General features: G+C 39.0%; 1 protein-coding gene across 1 annotated transcript in view; it reads right to left on the reverse strand.

Annotated features, from left to right (window-relative positions):
* Positions 1-801: 801 nt before the first annotated feature.
* Positions 802-14,944, reverse strand: part of LOC133425135 (NACHT, LRR and PYD domains-containing protein 12-like) — a 105,721-nt gene continuing 91,578 nt past the window's right edge. The window contains exons 14-16 of the mRNA XM_061715815.1: positions 11,874-12,050; positions 9,477-9,621; positions 802-1,131 (exon numbers count right to left, since the gene is read on the reverse strand). Coding sequence (XP_061571799.1) covers positions 802-1,131; positions 9,477-9,621; positions 11,874-12,050 — 652 coding nt within the window. The remainder of the gene's footprint in view (positions 1,132-9,476; positions 9,622-11,873; positions 12,051-14,944) is intronic.

Below are 14,944 nucleotides of genomic sequence, written 5' to 3' on the forward strand. Positions count from 1 at the left end.
AAATGTAAGATGCTGCTGACCCAGTCTTTACAACCATCTTAGTGAACAAAGACTCACTGATCCAGCCGCGTCAAATCAATCACAGCAAATCAATATCACACCAAGCAATGAGATATTAAAACAATGCACCCGCACAAATTTTGATTTATTTTATACTTTAGATTTATATTGTTTAGCATTCATTGGTGACAGCAAAGGGAAAAAAAAAAGAAAATAAGGAATAACAAGTGTGTTCCTGCCGGTCCCTGGACCTCCGAACGATGCCCGAGCAGCACTCCACCAAGCCGGTGTCCAGACAAGGCAGGAGCTCAACTACCTGTTTTTCTGATTTAACTTCCCTTTCACCAGTCACCAAGCAGTCACCTGAGCACCAACCAACTCCCCTAATCCCCAAACATTAAGAAAAAAAACAGCAATAAACCCACTATCACCACACCACCCATAATTGTCTAAAAACTAGTAAACTCCGCCACTAATTTTCAAGAATACTTTATTGCTGTAATGTTTCAGTGCTTTTTCAGTGCTTTGAAGGTGTAGCATTGAACATTAAAGCAAAGTATTCTTGAAAGTGTTCGGGAGTTTACATGTGGTTTTGGCTGGAAGAGGCGCGTGTGTCATGCGTAAAGCGTACATTACGCACACACTTATACATGGCCTGAGTACTCATCAATAAAATGGTCAATTCACAGGGACCTTCTGTGTAATTTTGAAACCCCTGTGAATCACACAACACAAGAATGAAAAGAGAACCAAGTTTAATTCAACCATGAATATAAACACATGTCAGGAAATGAATCAATATCATGATTCGTCGCCCTCTTCTATACGCCGCAGCACTCCGAGCTTCTCCCTCTCCAGGTCCACCAGCGTCTCGCTGCAGGTGCAGGTGCTGATAGCAGGCCGCTGTGTGCGGCCACCCCGCATGCGGACGCCGGTTCTTGCTGGTGCAGGTTGGAGCTCGGGGACAGGCGGGAGTGGGTGTAGGGCGACGTATTCCTCGGACTCGGTACTTGGGGTCAGGGAGGTTGGTGGTGCTGGTCTGACCCCGCTCCCAGATGGCTCATCCACCGGTTCCGACAGCCCCTCGTTCCCCAGGACATCTACCCCGCCCTCAATGCCCTCAGATGCCGTCTTGCCAATTATGGCAAGACGGCATCACCTTCTCTTCATCTGGCGTGAGCTCCGTGTTGGCAGGTGAGCCACCAGCTGCGCGTCTCCACACACCCCCCGTGTGTCTCCAAACATCCGCAAATTCAACGTTGATGAATGCAATATTCTGTTTAATAGTGAAAAAGGCAGCTAAATAAACTTCAGAATATTTTTTTGAGGTGAAGGATTCTGTTTTACTAGTCACGAGAATACAATGTGGTCCTGTATGCTGTTCGTTAAGATAATTTGTCCTAATTCGTCCATCTTTCACATTTAATAACAAAACAATACATTTCCTCATTATTTTCTTACCAAGACTACTTCCTATTTAGTTGCCGTCTTGTTTTCACCATGAAAAAGGGTAATTGAAGTATATTTATCATCTTAGTTTTTCATTATAACACACATAACGCACATGCAGCAGGGAATTAGTGCGTTAGGTAGCAGTGCTGCGTGTGAAAATGCACTGATAGTGATCGGTGATCGATTTGCCTGGCATCGATTATTTGGTTTCAGAACCGGACAGCTCCTCCAAAGAGCTCCTGAAAGAGCGAAACTAAAGGACGGTGTTAAGAAGTCATCTGGGAAACACCCGTATCTTAGGGTGATCTCTTAGTTGAAACCTTCTTTGAATCTCTCTTAAATCCTTAAGAGAGGTTGGATCTGGGAAACCCGGCCATTATTTGTTGCAACTTATGTGTTGATGTCACCTGGATGAAATGATCTTAACAGACATATTAAGGAATAAGATTAGAAACACAGAAAAATATGTTTTCCATGTTGAGAGTTTCATATTTGGTAAACTGGTATTTGTTAAAATAAAATGTAATGTTAGTCAAAGGAAGCCAACGTTGGTTTAACTGATTTCATCCACGGTAAGAAGTTATTTAGTAAATGAGCTCTATAACTCATATATTGGACGACTACACATTCAGTTTGTTCTCTCTGGTTCTTCATTTGTTACTGTCTGATACATTCAAATGTTTAGTTGTATGTAATGAATCAGAAGAGGAACTTTCAGAAGAAACAAAGTGTTAGTGGACTAAAGCAGAGAAGAAGAACTCAGAGCAGTCAGATGGTCAGTGTGGATCAGTAGAAGATCAGCCTGATGTCTGCAGGTTAGTGTCAACACAACTTTCACATCAGATTCATCTGAACACACAACTAAAACATGTCTGACCTCAGAGTCTCCAGTCTGCAGTCTGGACTCTCCAGAAATCCACACAGACGTTTCACTCCTGAATCCTGCAGGTTCTTGTTCCCACTCAGGACCAGGTGTTTCAGATGGGAGGGGTTGGACTTCAGAGCTGAGACCAGAGAAGAACAGCTGATCCCAGTCAAACTGCAGAACTCCAATCTGAATAAAGAATAAAAGATGTGAGCTGAACCACCAGGACGCAGGTTAAAACAGTCCAACAGAACCAGTGAAAAAGATCATCAATATTCATGACATCATGCTGCTGCTCCAATAAAGACGTAGTGACTTCAGCTCTTCAACTCTGCAGCTCCACCAGTGGATCCATTAATACAAACTCATGCTGTACAGCCAAATGATTCAAGTTTCAAATATTGGACCTTTTTTTATGTTTAACTATGTTGTATCCAAATGGACCGAAATAAAAAAAACTCAAATCAAAATCCAATCAAAGTTTCCACACAAACAAACATGTCAGGAGGAATTCTGGGACAAATGTCAACTCATTCATTTATATTAAGAGAAAATGAAGCATTTGTTTGAATGTTAGAGACACAAAAACATGAAGAACTGATGTCTAATATTTAATGTAGTAAAACTAGTTTCAAGTGTTAACCAAGCAGATAAACTTGTTATTGTAACATGTTGTGTTTTTGAATATCTCAGTCAGTACAAACGTAATAATCTTAGGGCCCGATTTACTAAGATCCTAAATAAAGAGTACTAAATTGTGTGTGCACTGAAAAAGTTTGCACGTGCTGTTGTTGTGTGTTTTGCGGGTGATCAACTAAGATTGCGTGAGCAATTGATAACAGGTGCAAACAGCAGTATTTAAATGAGGTGTTGCGTGTCATGGAGAGTCTGGATGGAAAGCAGGATAGTCGCAAGCGCAAAATGAAATTTGACGCAGTGGAGTTAGAAATATTAGTGGAAGAGGCAAATAAACACATTCATGAACTACAGCAAAGAAATTTAAACATTACCAAAAGAAACGCAATATCGGAGAAAACCTGCAATAGAATAAATGCAGTTGGTAAGACAAAAAGAACGGCAGATGAGGTTAAAACAGAGTCGGCGGCAGAACAGAGTTTGCCATCAACGATCACAGCAAACCAGTTTCAATTACACAACATACTGCAAAATGTCTTTTTAATACACACACACACAAGTGTATTGTGCACCCAAACTGCAAAAAAACAAAAAACAACAACGTACAGGCCACGTCTCTCCCTCCCTCCCTCGCCCTCTCCATCTCTCTCATATACAACGCATACACATAAAAATGTGAACGGTGAATCTCCAAATTTAATTTAACGAAATTAGACAGACCCAAACATTCCACATTTGCGTAATAATAAACGCCAAGGCTGGCGCCATGAAGTCAATTAAATGCATGTGTCACCTTTAGAAGAGTTGATATCTTAATTTTCCTATTTCACCATAGATCACACTTTGGGAAGCCTTCTTTATATTTTAGCGTTATTTCCGCGTAGATAAGAGTGAGTTTGATGCTCCTTAACAAGTTTGGTTCGCGGATCAACATCAACCCAGCTCCCTCAACCCCTTGCTCCCGTTGGCTGATTTATGGTTCCGTGTCACACCAACGCAGAACCGACGGCGTAGGGTACGCGGCGACGCACACCGCACCGCGACCCTACGCCGTCGGCTACGCCGTCGATTTAACGCAGAACCATAATTCAAGCGAAGCTGCAGTCTGTCTGCGCTGATCACAGGTCGGAGCGGATTTGGTCATGATGTTTAACTTGTGTTTTGTGATTAATAAGCATGGGTTTTAATTAAATGTAATTTACGAAGGATGATTTCACACTCAATAACACGTGATTTATTTATTATCACAAATAAAAAAATGAATGTGCCTCCTGTTGCAACCTTTTGCTGAATAATACTCGATTTAACATTCAAATAAAATATTTCTCCTTTTGCATGTGGATAATCCTCACCACAAATTGAGCCATCCCCACCCCAGTCCTCAAATCAGGCACCAACAAGCATCCCTGCGTAATGCTGGGCAGATTAGCACCTTCCTTTCGAACGTATTAAATACAGACGCAATCACAATCCCCGCAAAAACTTTCAGGCTTGGTAAATCTCATTGCGGGTGGTAAATGGAGATATTTGCATTTTCCCCTCCCAGTATTTAGCGATTTCTGGCGGGTACGCCCCATATTTATTATTCATCAGGGCAAAAGTACTAAATGAACAGCGTGTGCTATTTTGCTCATTTGAGAGGCGCAGTCCTCTTTGCACGCTGTTAGTAGATCAGCTTGCACATTGGTTTGCGGGTGATGTCAAGTTTGCACACGTTTTTACGCACGCAAACCTTTAGTAAATCAGGCCCTTAGTGTTTGCACAGAAGCAGGGCTGGACTCGTTACCATGGAGATTTCTGGTGTGAAGCTAACCTGGTCTGGACCAGAATAACAAGCAGGACTTCTTCATCCTGCTGCTCCGTCTGATCAGTCAGCTGTCACTCTGATCAATCATTCATTTCATCAATACTTATTCATCATTTCTGTGTGTTTGTTTCCTCATTTTGTCCATCATCATTTTACAGATGAATTGCAATTCAGCATCATTTTCATCATTTTACAGATAAATTACAATTCAGCATCATCATCATCAATGCTCCATACAGATGAGAATTAGAAAGGTGATGGACTTTATGAAGGCTGATGTTCATATTGATGTCACACATGTGATCAATAGTCTGCGTATATTTCTCTTCAGTATTATTGACTTGATGATCAGAAAAGTGTGAGTTTGTGCTGATTTCAATAAAGTCAGTGATGAGGACGACAGTCTAGACCAGGGGTTCCCAACCTTTTTTGTGCCAAGGACCAGCAGAAGTATAAACAAAAAGCTCAGGGACCGGTTGACAATTTATGTCAATTTTAATAAACATTTTAGAAAAAAACAATGCATTTTAAAATGCAGGCTATCATCAGCGACGTTAGCTGATGTTGTGGCCTTTAAAACTTGCTTCTGCAAATCTAACTCACGTTTTTTCCTTCCACTGGTTTGTCTTTGAGAGAAGGATGTTTTGTATTTAAGTGTCTTTGAAGCTTGGATGGCTTCATTGCTTCGTTGGCGAGCGTTTCTCCACATAAAATACAAAGTGTGTTTGGCGCCTCCAAATCGCCCGTTGCAACAAATCCGTATTTTATATACATAATGTCGTACTTGCGATTAAAGCTTTTGCTTTTCTTTTTGGTAGGGTTAACCCTAACCCTAACCCTAACCCTAACCCTAACCCTAACCCCAGAAACACGTGACATGAATGGACTTTACATGGTCTAGACTCTAGACCATGTAAAGTCCATTCATGTCACGTGTTTCTGTCCCAATAACACGTCTGTTTGTAAATGATGTTTTGGACGATAAAGTTTTCATTCCTAGAAGGACTTTGTGAGCAGAGAGAGTTTCAGGACAGGAGGACGTCTGTGTTTATTCAGCATTCATGAAAGACATCTCTTCTCCAGTGATGGATCTGGAACTGGTGCAGAAAACTTTTGTCTGATTAAAACATTTGATTGATCAAGAACAGATGCATGATGGTACAAAAACGTACAAATCTGAACCCTTACAGGGAAACTACAACCAAATACTCATCAAAATATGGAAACTAATTCATGCTCCATGGTTTAATGTAGTTTTTAATGGCAGAAACAGTTTTGATTGAATTTGAATTCAAATATCAGTCTTTCTATGTAAATATTAAATGAAGGTAAAATGTTATTGAAGCTGAGTTTTGATGTAAACATTTTTACTTGTTAAAAAGGTTTTTGTCCCATAAATGATGTACAAATGAACAATATCCATCATTTCCATGTTTTTAACGAGACATTTCTTCATCAATCTGTACATATTTGTCTGTTTAGGAGTTTTTTCTCTGAAAAAGTTGATTGAGTGACGACATAGTTTCAACACAAAGTTTCTGATGTTCTTGTTGGATGTTTTGTTGCTGATGAAGGAAACTCATCGTCTAGACAGCAGCTTTATTTCAGTTTACTAACTTCAACACACATGTATTTATATTTAGTTTTACACACTGAAAACCATAAAAAGACATTATTTGTTGCACCTTATGTCTTGATGTCACCTGGATGAAATGATCTTAACAGACATATTAAGGAATAATATCAAAAACACAGAAAAATGTTTTTGCAAGTTTAGAGTTTTATATTCGGTAAACTTGTATTTGTTGAAATTAAATTGAATGTTAGGCAAAGGAAACTAACATTGGTTTGACAGATTTCAGCCACAGTAAGAAGTTATTTAGTAAATGAGCTCTATAACTCATATATTGGACGACTACACATTCAGTCTGTCCACTATTGTCTGTCAGACTCTGTCAGTTTATTAACATCTGGATGACATTTCTGAACGTATTAGCTGTAAAGTTAATTCATGTTTGTTCAGATGTTTTATTCCAGGTTCAGACACATCTCTGGTTCTTCATTTGTTCCTGTCTGACACATTCACATGTTTAGTTTTATGTAATGAATCAGAAGAGGAAGTTTAAGATGAAACTAAAGCAGAGAAGAAGAACTCAGAGCAGTCAGATGGTCAGTGTGGATCAGTAGAAGATCAGCCTGATGTCTGCAGGTTAGTGTCAACACAACTTTCACATCAGATTCATCTGAACACACAACTAAAACATGTCTGACCTCACAGTCTCCAGTCTGCAGTCTGGACTCTCCAGAAATCCACACAGACGTTTCACTCCTGAATCCTGCAGGTTCTGGTTCTGACTCAGGTCCAGATGTTTCAGATGGGAGGGGTTGGACTTCAGAGCTGAGACCAGAGAAGAACAGCTGATCCCTGACAACCTGCAGTTCTTCAATCTGAATAAAGAATAAAAGATGTGAGCTGAACCACCAGGATGCAGGTTCCAACAGTCCAACAGAACCAGTGAAAAAGATCTTCATCAATATTCATGACATCATGCTGCTGCTCCAATAAAGACGTAGTGACTTCAGTTCTTCAACTCTGCAGCTCCACCAGTGGATCCATCCATACAAACTCATGTTGTGCAGCCAAATGATTCAAGTTTCCACACAAACAAACATGTCAGGAGGAATTCTGGGACAAATGTCAACGCATTAATTTATATGAAGAGGAAATGAAGCATTTGTTTGAATGTTAGAGACAAAAAAACATGAAGAACTGATGTCTAATGTTTCATGTAGTAAAACTAGTTTCAAGTGTTAACCAAGCAGATAAACTTGTTATTGTAACATGTTGTGTTTGAATATCTCAGTCAGTACAAACGTTAGAATCTTAGTGTTTACACAGAAGCAGGGCTGGACTCGTTACCATGGAGATTTCTGGTGTGCAGCTAACCTGGTCTGGACCAGAATAACAAGCAGAACTTCTTCATCCTGCTGCTCCATCTGATCAGTCAGCTGTCATTCTGATCAATCAATCATTTCATCAATACTTATTCATCATTTCTGTGTTATTTTTTCCTCATTTTCTTCATCATCATTTTACAGATTAATTACAATTCAGCATCATCATCATCAATGCTCCATACAGATGAGATTTAGAAAGGTGATGGACTTTATGAAGGCTGATGTTCATATTGATGTCACACATGTGATCAATAGTCTGCGTATATTTCTCTTCAGTATTATTGAATTGATGATTAGAAAAGTCTGAGTTTGTGCTGATTTCAATAAAGTCAGTGATGAGGACGACAGTCTAGACCATGTAAAGTCCATTCATGTCACGTGTTTCTGTCCCAATAACACGTCTGTTTGTAAATGATGTTTTGGACGATAAAGTTTTCATTCCTAGAAGGACTTTGTGAGCAGAGAAAGAGTTTCAGGACAGGAGGACGTCTGTGTTTATTCAGCATTCATGAAAGACATCTCTTCTCCAGTCATGGATCTGGAACTGGTGCAGAAAACCTTTGTCTGATTAATACGTTTTATTCATCCAGAACAGATGCATGATGGTACAAAAACGTACAAATCTGAACCCTTACAGGGAAACTACAACCAAATACTCGTCAAAATATGGAAACTAATTCATGCTCCATGGTTTAATGTAGTTTTTAATGGAAGAAACAGTTTTGATGGAATTTGAATTCAAATATCAGTATTTCTATATAAATATTAAATTAAGGTAAAATTTTATTGAAGCTGAGTTTTGATGTAAACATTTCTACTTGTTAAAATGTTTTCTTCCATAAATGATGAATAAATGAACAATATCCATCATTTCCATGTTTTTAAGGAGACATTTCTTCATCAATCTGTACATATTTGTCTCTTTAGGAGTTTTTTCAAACATTTTCTCTGAAAAAGTTGATTGAGTGACGACATAGTTTCAACACAAAGTTTCTGATGTTCTTGTTGGATGTTTTGTTGCTGATGAAGGAAACTCATCGTCTAGACAGCAGCTTTATTTCAGATTACTAACTTCAACACACATGGATTTATATTTAGTTTTACACACTGGAAACCATAAAAAGACATTATTTGTTGCACCTTATGTCTTGATGTCACCTGGATGAAATGACCTTAACAGATATATTGAGGAATAATATTAAAAACACAGAAAAATGTTTTTGCAAGTTTAGAGTTTTATATTCGGTAAACTTGTATTCGTTGAAATTAAATGTAATGTTAGTCAAAGGAAGCCAACGTTGGTTTGACTGATTTCATCCACAGTAAGAAGTTATTTAGTAAATGAGCTCTATAACTCATATATTGGACGACTACACATTCAGTCTGTCCACTATTGTCTGTCAGACTCTCTCAGTTTATTAACATCTGGATGACATTTCTGAACGTATTAGCTGTAAAGTTAATTCATGTTTGTTCAGATGTTTTATTCCAGGTTCAGACACATCTCTGGTTCTTCATTTGTTCCTGTCTGACACATTCACATGTTTAGTTTTATGTAATGAATCAGAAGAGGAAGTTTAAGATGAAACTAAAGCAGAGAAGAAGAACTCAGAGCAGTCAGATGGTCAGTGTGGATCAGTAGAAGATCAGCCTGATGTCTGCAGGTTAGTGTCAACACAACTTTCACATCAGATTCATCTGAACACACAACTAAAACATGTCTGACCTCAGAGTCTCCAGTCTGCAGTCTGTACTCTCCAGAAATCCACTCAGATGTTTCACTCCTGAATCCTGCAGGTTCTGGTTCTTGCTCAGGTCCAGATGTTTCAGATGGGAGGGGTTGGACTTCAGAGCTGAGACCAGAGAAGAACAGCTGATCTCTGACAAACTGCAGCTCCTCAATCTGAATAAAGAATAAAATATGTGAGCTGAACCACCAGGATGCAGGTTCCAACAGTCCAACAGAACCAGTGAAAAAGATCATCAATATTCATGATATCATGCTGCTGCTCCAATAAAGACGTAGTGACTTCAGCTCTTCAACTCTGCAGCTCCACCAGTGGATCCATCCATACAAACTCATGTTGTGCAGCCAAATGATTCACGTTTCCACACAAACAAACATGTCAGGAGGAATCCTGGGACAAATGTCAACTCATTCATTTGTATGAAGAGAAAAACGAAGCATTTGTTTGAATGTTAGAGACACAAAAACATGAAGAACTGATGTCTAATATTTCATGTAGTAAAACTAGTTTCAAGTATTAACCAAGCAGATACAATTGTTATTGTAACATGTTGTGTTTGAATATCTCAGTCAGTACAAACGTTAGAATCTTAGTGTTTACACAGAAGCAGGGCTGGACTCGTTACCATGGAGATTTCTGGTGTTCAGCTAACCTGGTCTGGACCAGAATAACAAGCAGAACTTCTTCATCCTGCTGCTCCGTCTGATCAGTTAGCTGTCACTCTGATCAATCAATCATTTCATCAATACTCATTCATCATTTCTGTGTGTTTGTTTCCTTATTTTCATCATCATCATTTTACAGATAAATTACAATTCAGCATCATCTTCATCCTTTTACAGATTAATTACAATTCAGCATCATCTTCATCATCATCATCATCATCAATGCTCCATACAGATGAGAATTAGAAAGGTGATGGACTTTATGAAGGCTGATGTTCATATTGATGTCACACATGTGATCAATAGTCTGCGTATATTTCTCTTCAGTATTATTGACTTGATGATCAGAAAAGTCTGAGTTTGTGCTGATTTCAATAAAGTCAGTGATGAGGACGACAGTCTAGACCATGTAAAGTCCATTCATGTCACGTGTTTCTGTCCCAATAACACGTCTGTTTGTAAATTATGTTTTGGACAATAAAGTTTTCATTCCTAGAAGGACTTTGTGAACAGAGAAAAAGTTTCAGGACAGGAGGACGTCTGTGTTTATTCAGCATTCATGAAAGACATCTCTTCTCCAGTGATGGATCTGGAACTGGTGCAGAAAACCTTTGTCTGATTAATACATTTGATTAATCAAGAACAGATGCATGATGGTACAAAAACGTACAAATCTGAACCCTTACAGGGAAACTAGAACAAATACTCGTCAAAATATGGAAACTAATTCATGCTCCAGGGTTTAATGTAGTTTTTAATGGCAGAAACTGTTTTGATTTAATTTGAATTCAAATATCAGTCTCTCTATGTAAATATTAAATGAAGGTAAAAGTTTATTGAAGCTGAGTTTTGATGTAAAAATTTGAACTTTGTCCCCTTAAAAACATTTCCATATTTTTAAGTAGACATTTCTTCATCAATCAGTACATATTTGTCTGTTTAGGAGTTTTTTCAAACATTTTCTCTGAAAAAGTTGATTGAGTGACGACATAGTTTCAACACAAAGTTTCTGATGTTCTTGTTGGATGTTTTGTTGCTGATGAAGGAAACTCATCGTCTAGACAGCAGCTTTATTTCAGTTTACTTAGTTCAACACACATGTATTTATATTTAGTTTTACACACTGAAAATCACAAAAATACATTATTTGTTGCACCTTATGTCTTGATGTCACCTGGATGAAATGATCTTAACAGACATATTAAGGAATAATATCAAAAACACTGAAAAATGTTTTTGCAAGTTTAGAGTTTTATATTCAGTAAACTTGTATTTGTTGAAATTAAATGTAATGTTAGTCAAAGGAAGCCAACGTTGGTTTGACTGATTTCATCCACAGTAAGAAGTTATTCAGTAAATGAGCTCTATAACTCATATATTGGACGACTACACATTCAGTCTGTTCACTATTGTCTGTCAGACTCTCTCAGTTTATCAACATCTGGATGACATTTCTGAATGTATTAGCTATAAAGTTAATCCATGTTTGTGAAGATGTTTTATTCCAGGTTCAGACACATCTCTGGTTCTTCATTTGTTCCTGTCTGACACATTCACATGTTTAGTTTTATGTAATGAATCAGAAGAGGAAGTTTAAGATGAAACTAAACCAGAGAAGAAGAACTCAGAGCAGTCAGATGGTCAGTGTGGATCAGTAGAAGATCAACCTGATGTCTGCAGTTTAGTGTTAACACGACTTTCACATCATATTCATCTAAACACACAACTAAAACATGTCTGACCTCAGAGTCTCCAGTCTGCAGTCTGGACTCTCCAGAAATCCCCACAGACGTTCCACTCCTGAATCCTGCAGGTTCGTGTTCCCACTCAGGTCCAGATGTTTCAGATGGGAGGGGTTGGACTTCAGAGCTGAGACCAGAGAAGAACACCTGGTCGCCGACAAACTGCAGTTCTTCAATCTGAATAAATAATAAAAGATGTGAGCTGAAGCTCCAGGATGCAGGTTAAAACAGTCCAACAGAACCAGTGAAAAAGATCATCAATATTCATGACATCATGCTGCTGCTCCAATAAAGACATAGTGACTTCAGCTCTTCAACTCTGCAGCACCACCAGTGGATCCATCCATACAAACTCATGTTGTGCAGCCAAATGATTCAAGTTTCCACACAAACAAACATGTCAGGAGGAATTCTGGGACAAATGTCAACGCATTAATTTATATGAAGAGGAAATGAAGCATTTGTTTGAATGTTAGAGACAAAAAAACATGAAGAACTGATGTCTAATGTTTCATGTAGTAAAACTAGTTTCAAGTGTTAACCAAGCAGATAACCTTGTTATTGTAACATGTTGGGTTTGAATATCTCAGTCAGTACAAACGTTAGAATCTTAGGGCCAAATCCACAAAAGGATTGCGCGGCTTTTGCGGCCGCTAAACCGGTGCAAATGAGACAAAAAGAGAGCGTCTAATTCACAAAGCACCCGCAAAGGGGGAATTGCTCCACAAACTGCGCTGCCAAGCAAATAGTGGCAGTCTGCGCCGGTACCATTTGCATGCATGCAAATTAGGTAATTCGGCGCAAAATTGCCCCCTTTCTATGCAAATAAGCCTCATTGCAAAAAGCCCCTAATTCACAAAGGCCAGGGCTATTTGCCACACGCAAAAATAGTGGAGCAAATACCGTCTTTCAGAAGCGTGTATTAAACTGCGCGCAAACTCCTCACTCCCCGTCTCTCTGTTTCTCTCTCTCAATGTCATTCAAGCCTGTGTGATACTGAATGATATTAAGGGTGAAATCTACAGTCAGACATGACTGTAGACAGTCATATCAAGTGGGGTTGTGGACTTATCTCGGATTTAAAAATAAAAGTAACAGGACGGAGCTCAGGATTTATCCATACAGTAGGCTAGGGGCTGCTTTATTACAAACAATTCCACCATATAAACATAATCTAGAATGTGTGTGTTTAACAGCTTAATAATGTCATCACATATCACAACATATATCAGACTTAAAATAATAAAATAATAAATTAAAATAGCGCTGATCGTGTCCCTCTGTGTGAAGCTCAGTCAGTCAGGCCTCTGGTGCTGCTGCTGCTGCTGCCGTGGTGACATGCGGGGAACCTCCTCACACTTTAGGACAGAACAAATGAGGGGCTGCGTTTAGGGAGCCCCACGGAGCCCCTAAAGGGACTCAGATTTTTTTTCATATGAGTTTTACTCGCGCGTGAAACCTTTACGTGCAGGTGTATGGTGCCTAAATTAGGGTCCCGCGTTAAAACGACGCAGAGACTACGGCGTAGGGTACGCGGCGACGCGCACCTACGCCGTAGGCTCTGCGTTAAAGGAACGCAGAACCATAAACCCGCCCTGAGCAGCTCTGAGGGGAGACGGGAAAGGAGGAAGGGTAACGGGGGGTGAAGCGGGGCTGCGGGGCCGTTTTCGTATCGCTTTCATACAGTGTACACATACAGCTTTCATACGTGTAGCAAAACAAAGAACATGAATTACCATTATCTATCTATCTATCTATCTATCTATCTATCTATCTATCTATCTATCTATCTATCTATCTATCTATCTATCTATCTGCATGCGAAATACTAGTACAAATACGTGAAAGTTGAGGCTGTTGTGCTCTCTGCAGTTTTCATTATGGACCAATCTGTGTGCTGAAATACGGAGAACACTGGAAACAGCTCCGCTCACTCTGACAAGTGCAAATTGCACTCAGCCGCAAAACTTTATGGGCGTGTTTGCTCCGGTATATCATTAGAGCAAAATCTTTTGTGAATAGGACCTTAAAGCGGGGCAAATTGCGGGCGCTAATGCAGCGCAATTCACAGCGCTATTTGCGGGCGCAATCTGTCCTTTGTGGATTTACCCCTTAGTGTTTGCACAGAAGCAGGGCTGGACTCGTTACCATGGAGATTTCTGGTGTGCAGCTAACCTGGTCTGGACCAGAATAACAAGCAGGACTTCTTCATCCTGCTGCTCCATCTGATCAGTCAGCTGTCACTCTGATCAATCAATCATTTCATCAATACTCATTCATCATTTCTGTGTGTTTGTCTCCTCATTTTCTTCATCATCATTTTACAGATAAATTACAATTCAGCATCATTTTCATCCTTTTACAGATTAATTACAATTCAGCATCATTTTCATCATTTTACAGATAAATTACAACTCAACATCATCTTCATAAATGCTCCATACAGATGAGAGTTAGAAAGGTGATGGACTTTATGAAGGCTGATGTTCATATTGATGTCACACATGTGATCAATAATCTGCGTATATTTCTCTTCAGTATTATTGACTTGATGATCAGAAAAGTCTGAGTTTGTGCTGATTCCAATAAAGTCAGTGATGAGGACGACAGTCTAGACCATGTAAAGTCCATTCATGTCACGTGTTTCTGTCCCAATAACACGTCTGTTTGTACATTATGTTTTGGACAATAAAGTTTTCATTCCTAGAAGGACTTTGTGAGCACAGAAAGAGTTTCAGGACCGGAGGACGTCTGTGTTTATTCAGCATTCATGAAAGACATCTCTTCTCCAGTGATGGATCTGGAACTGGTGCAGAAAACTGTTGTATGATTAAGAAATTATATTAATTGAGAACAGATGTATGATGGTACAAAAACGTACAAATCTGAACCCTTACAGGGAAACTACAACCAAATACTCATCAAAATATGGAAACTAATTCATGCTCCAGGGTTTAATGTAGATTTTAAATGGCAGAAACAGTTTTTATTGAATTTGAATTCAAATATCAGTCTTTCTATGTAAATATTAAATGAAGGTAAAATTTTATTGAAGCTGAGTTTTGATGTAA

This window comes from Cololabis saira, chromosome 24, assembly GCF_033807715.1.
Source record: "Cololabis saira isolate AMF1-May2022 chromosome 24, fColSai1.1, whole genome shotgun sequence".
Lineage (NCBI taxonomy): Eukaryota > Metazoa > Chordata > Actinopteri > Beloniformes > Belonidae > Cololabis > Cololabis saira.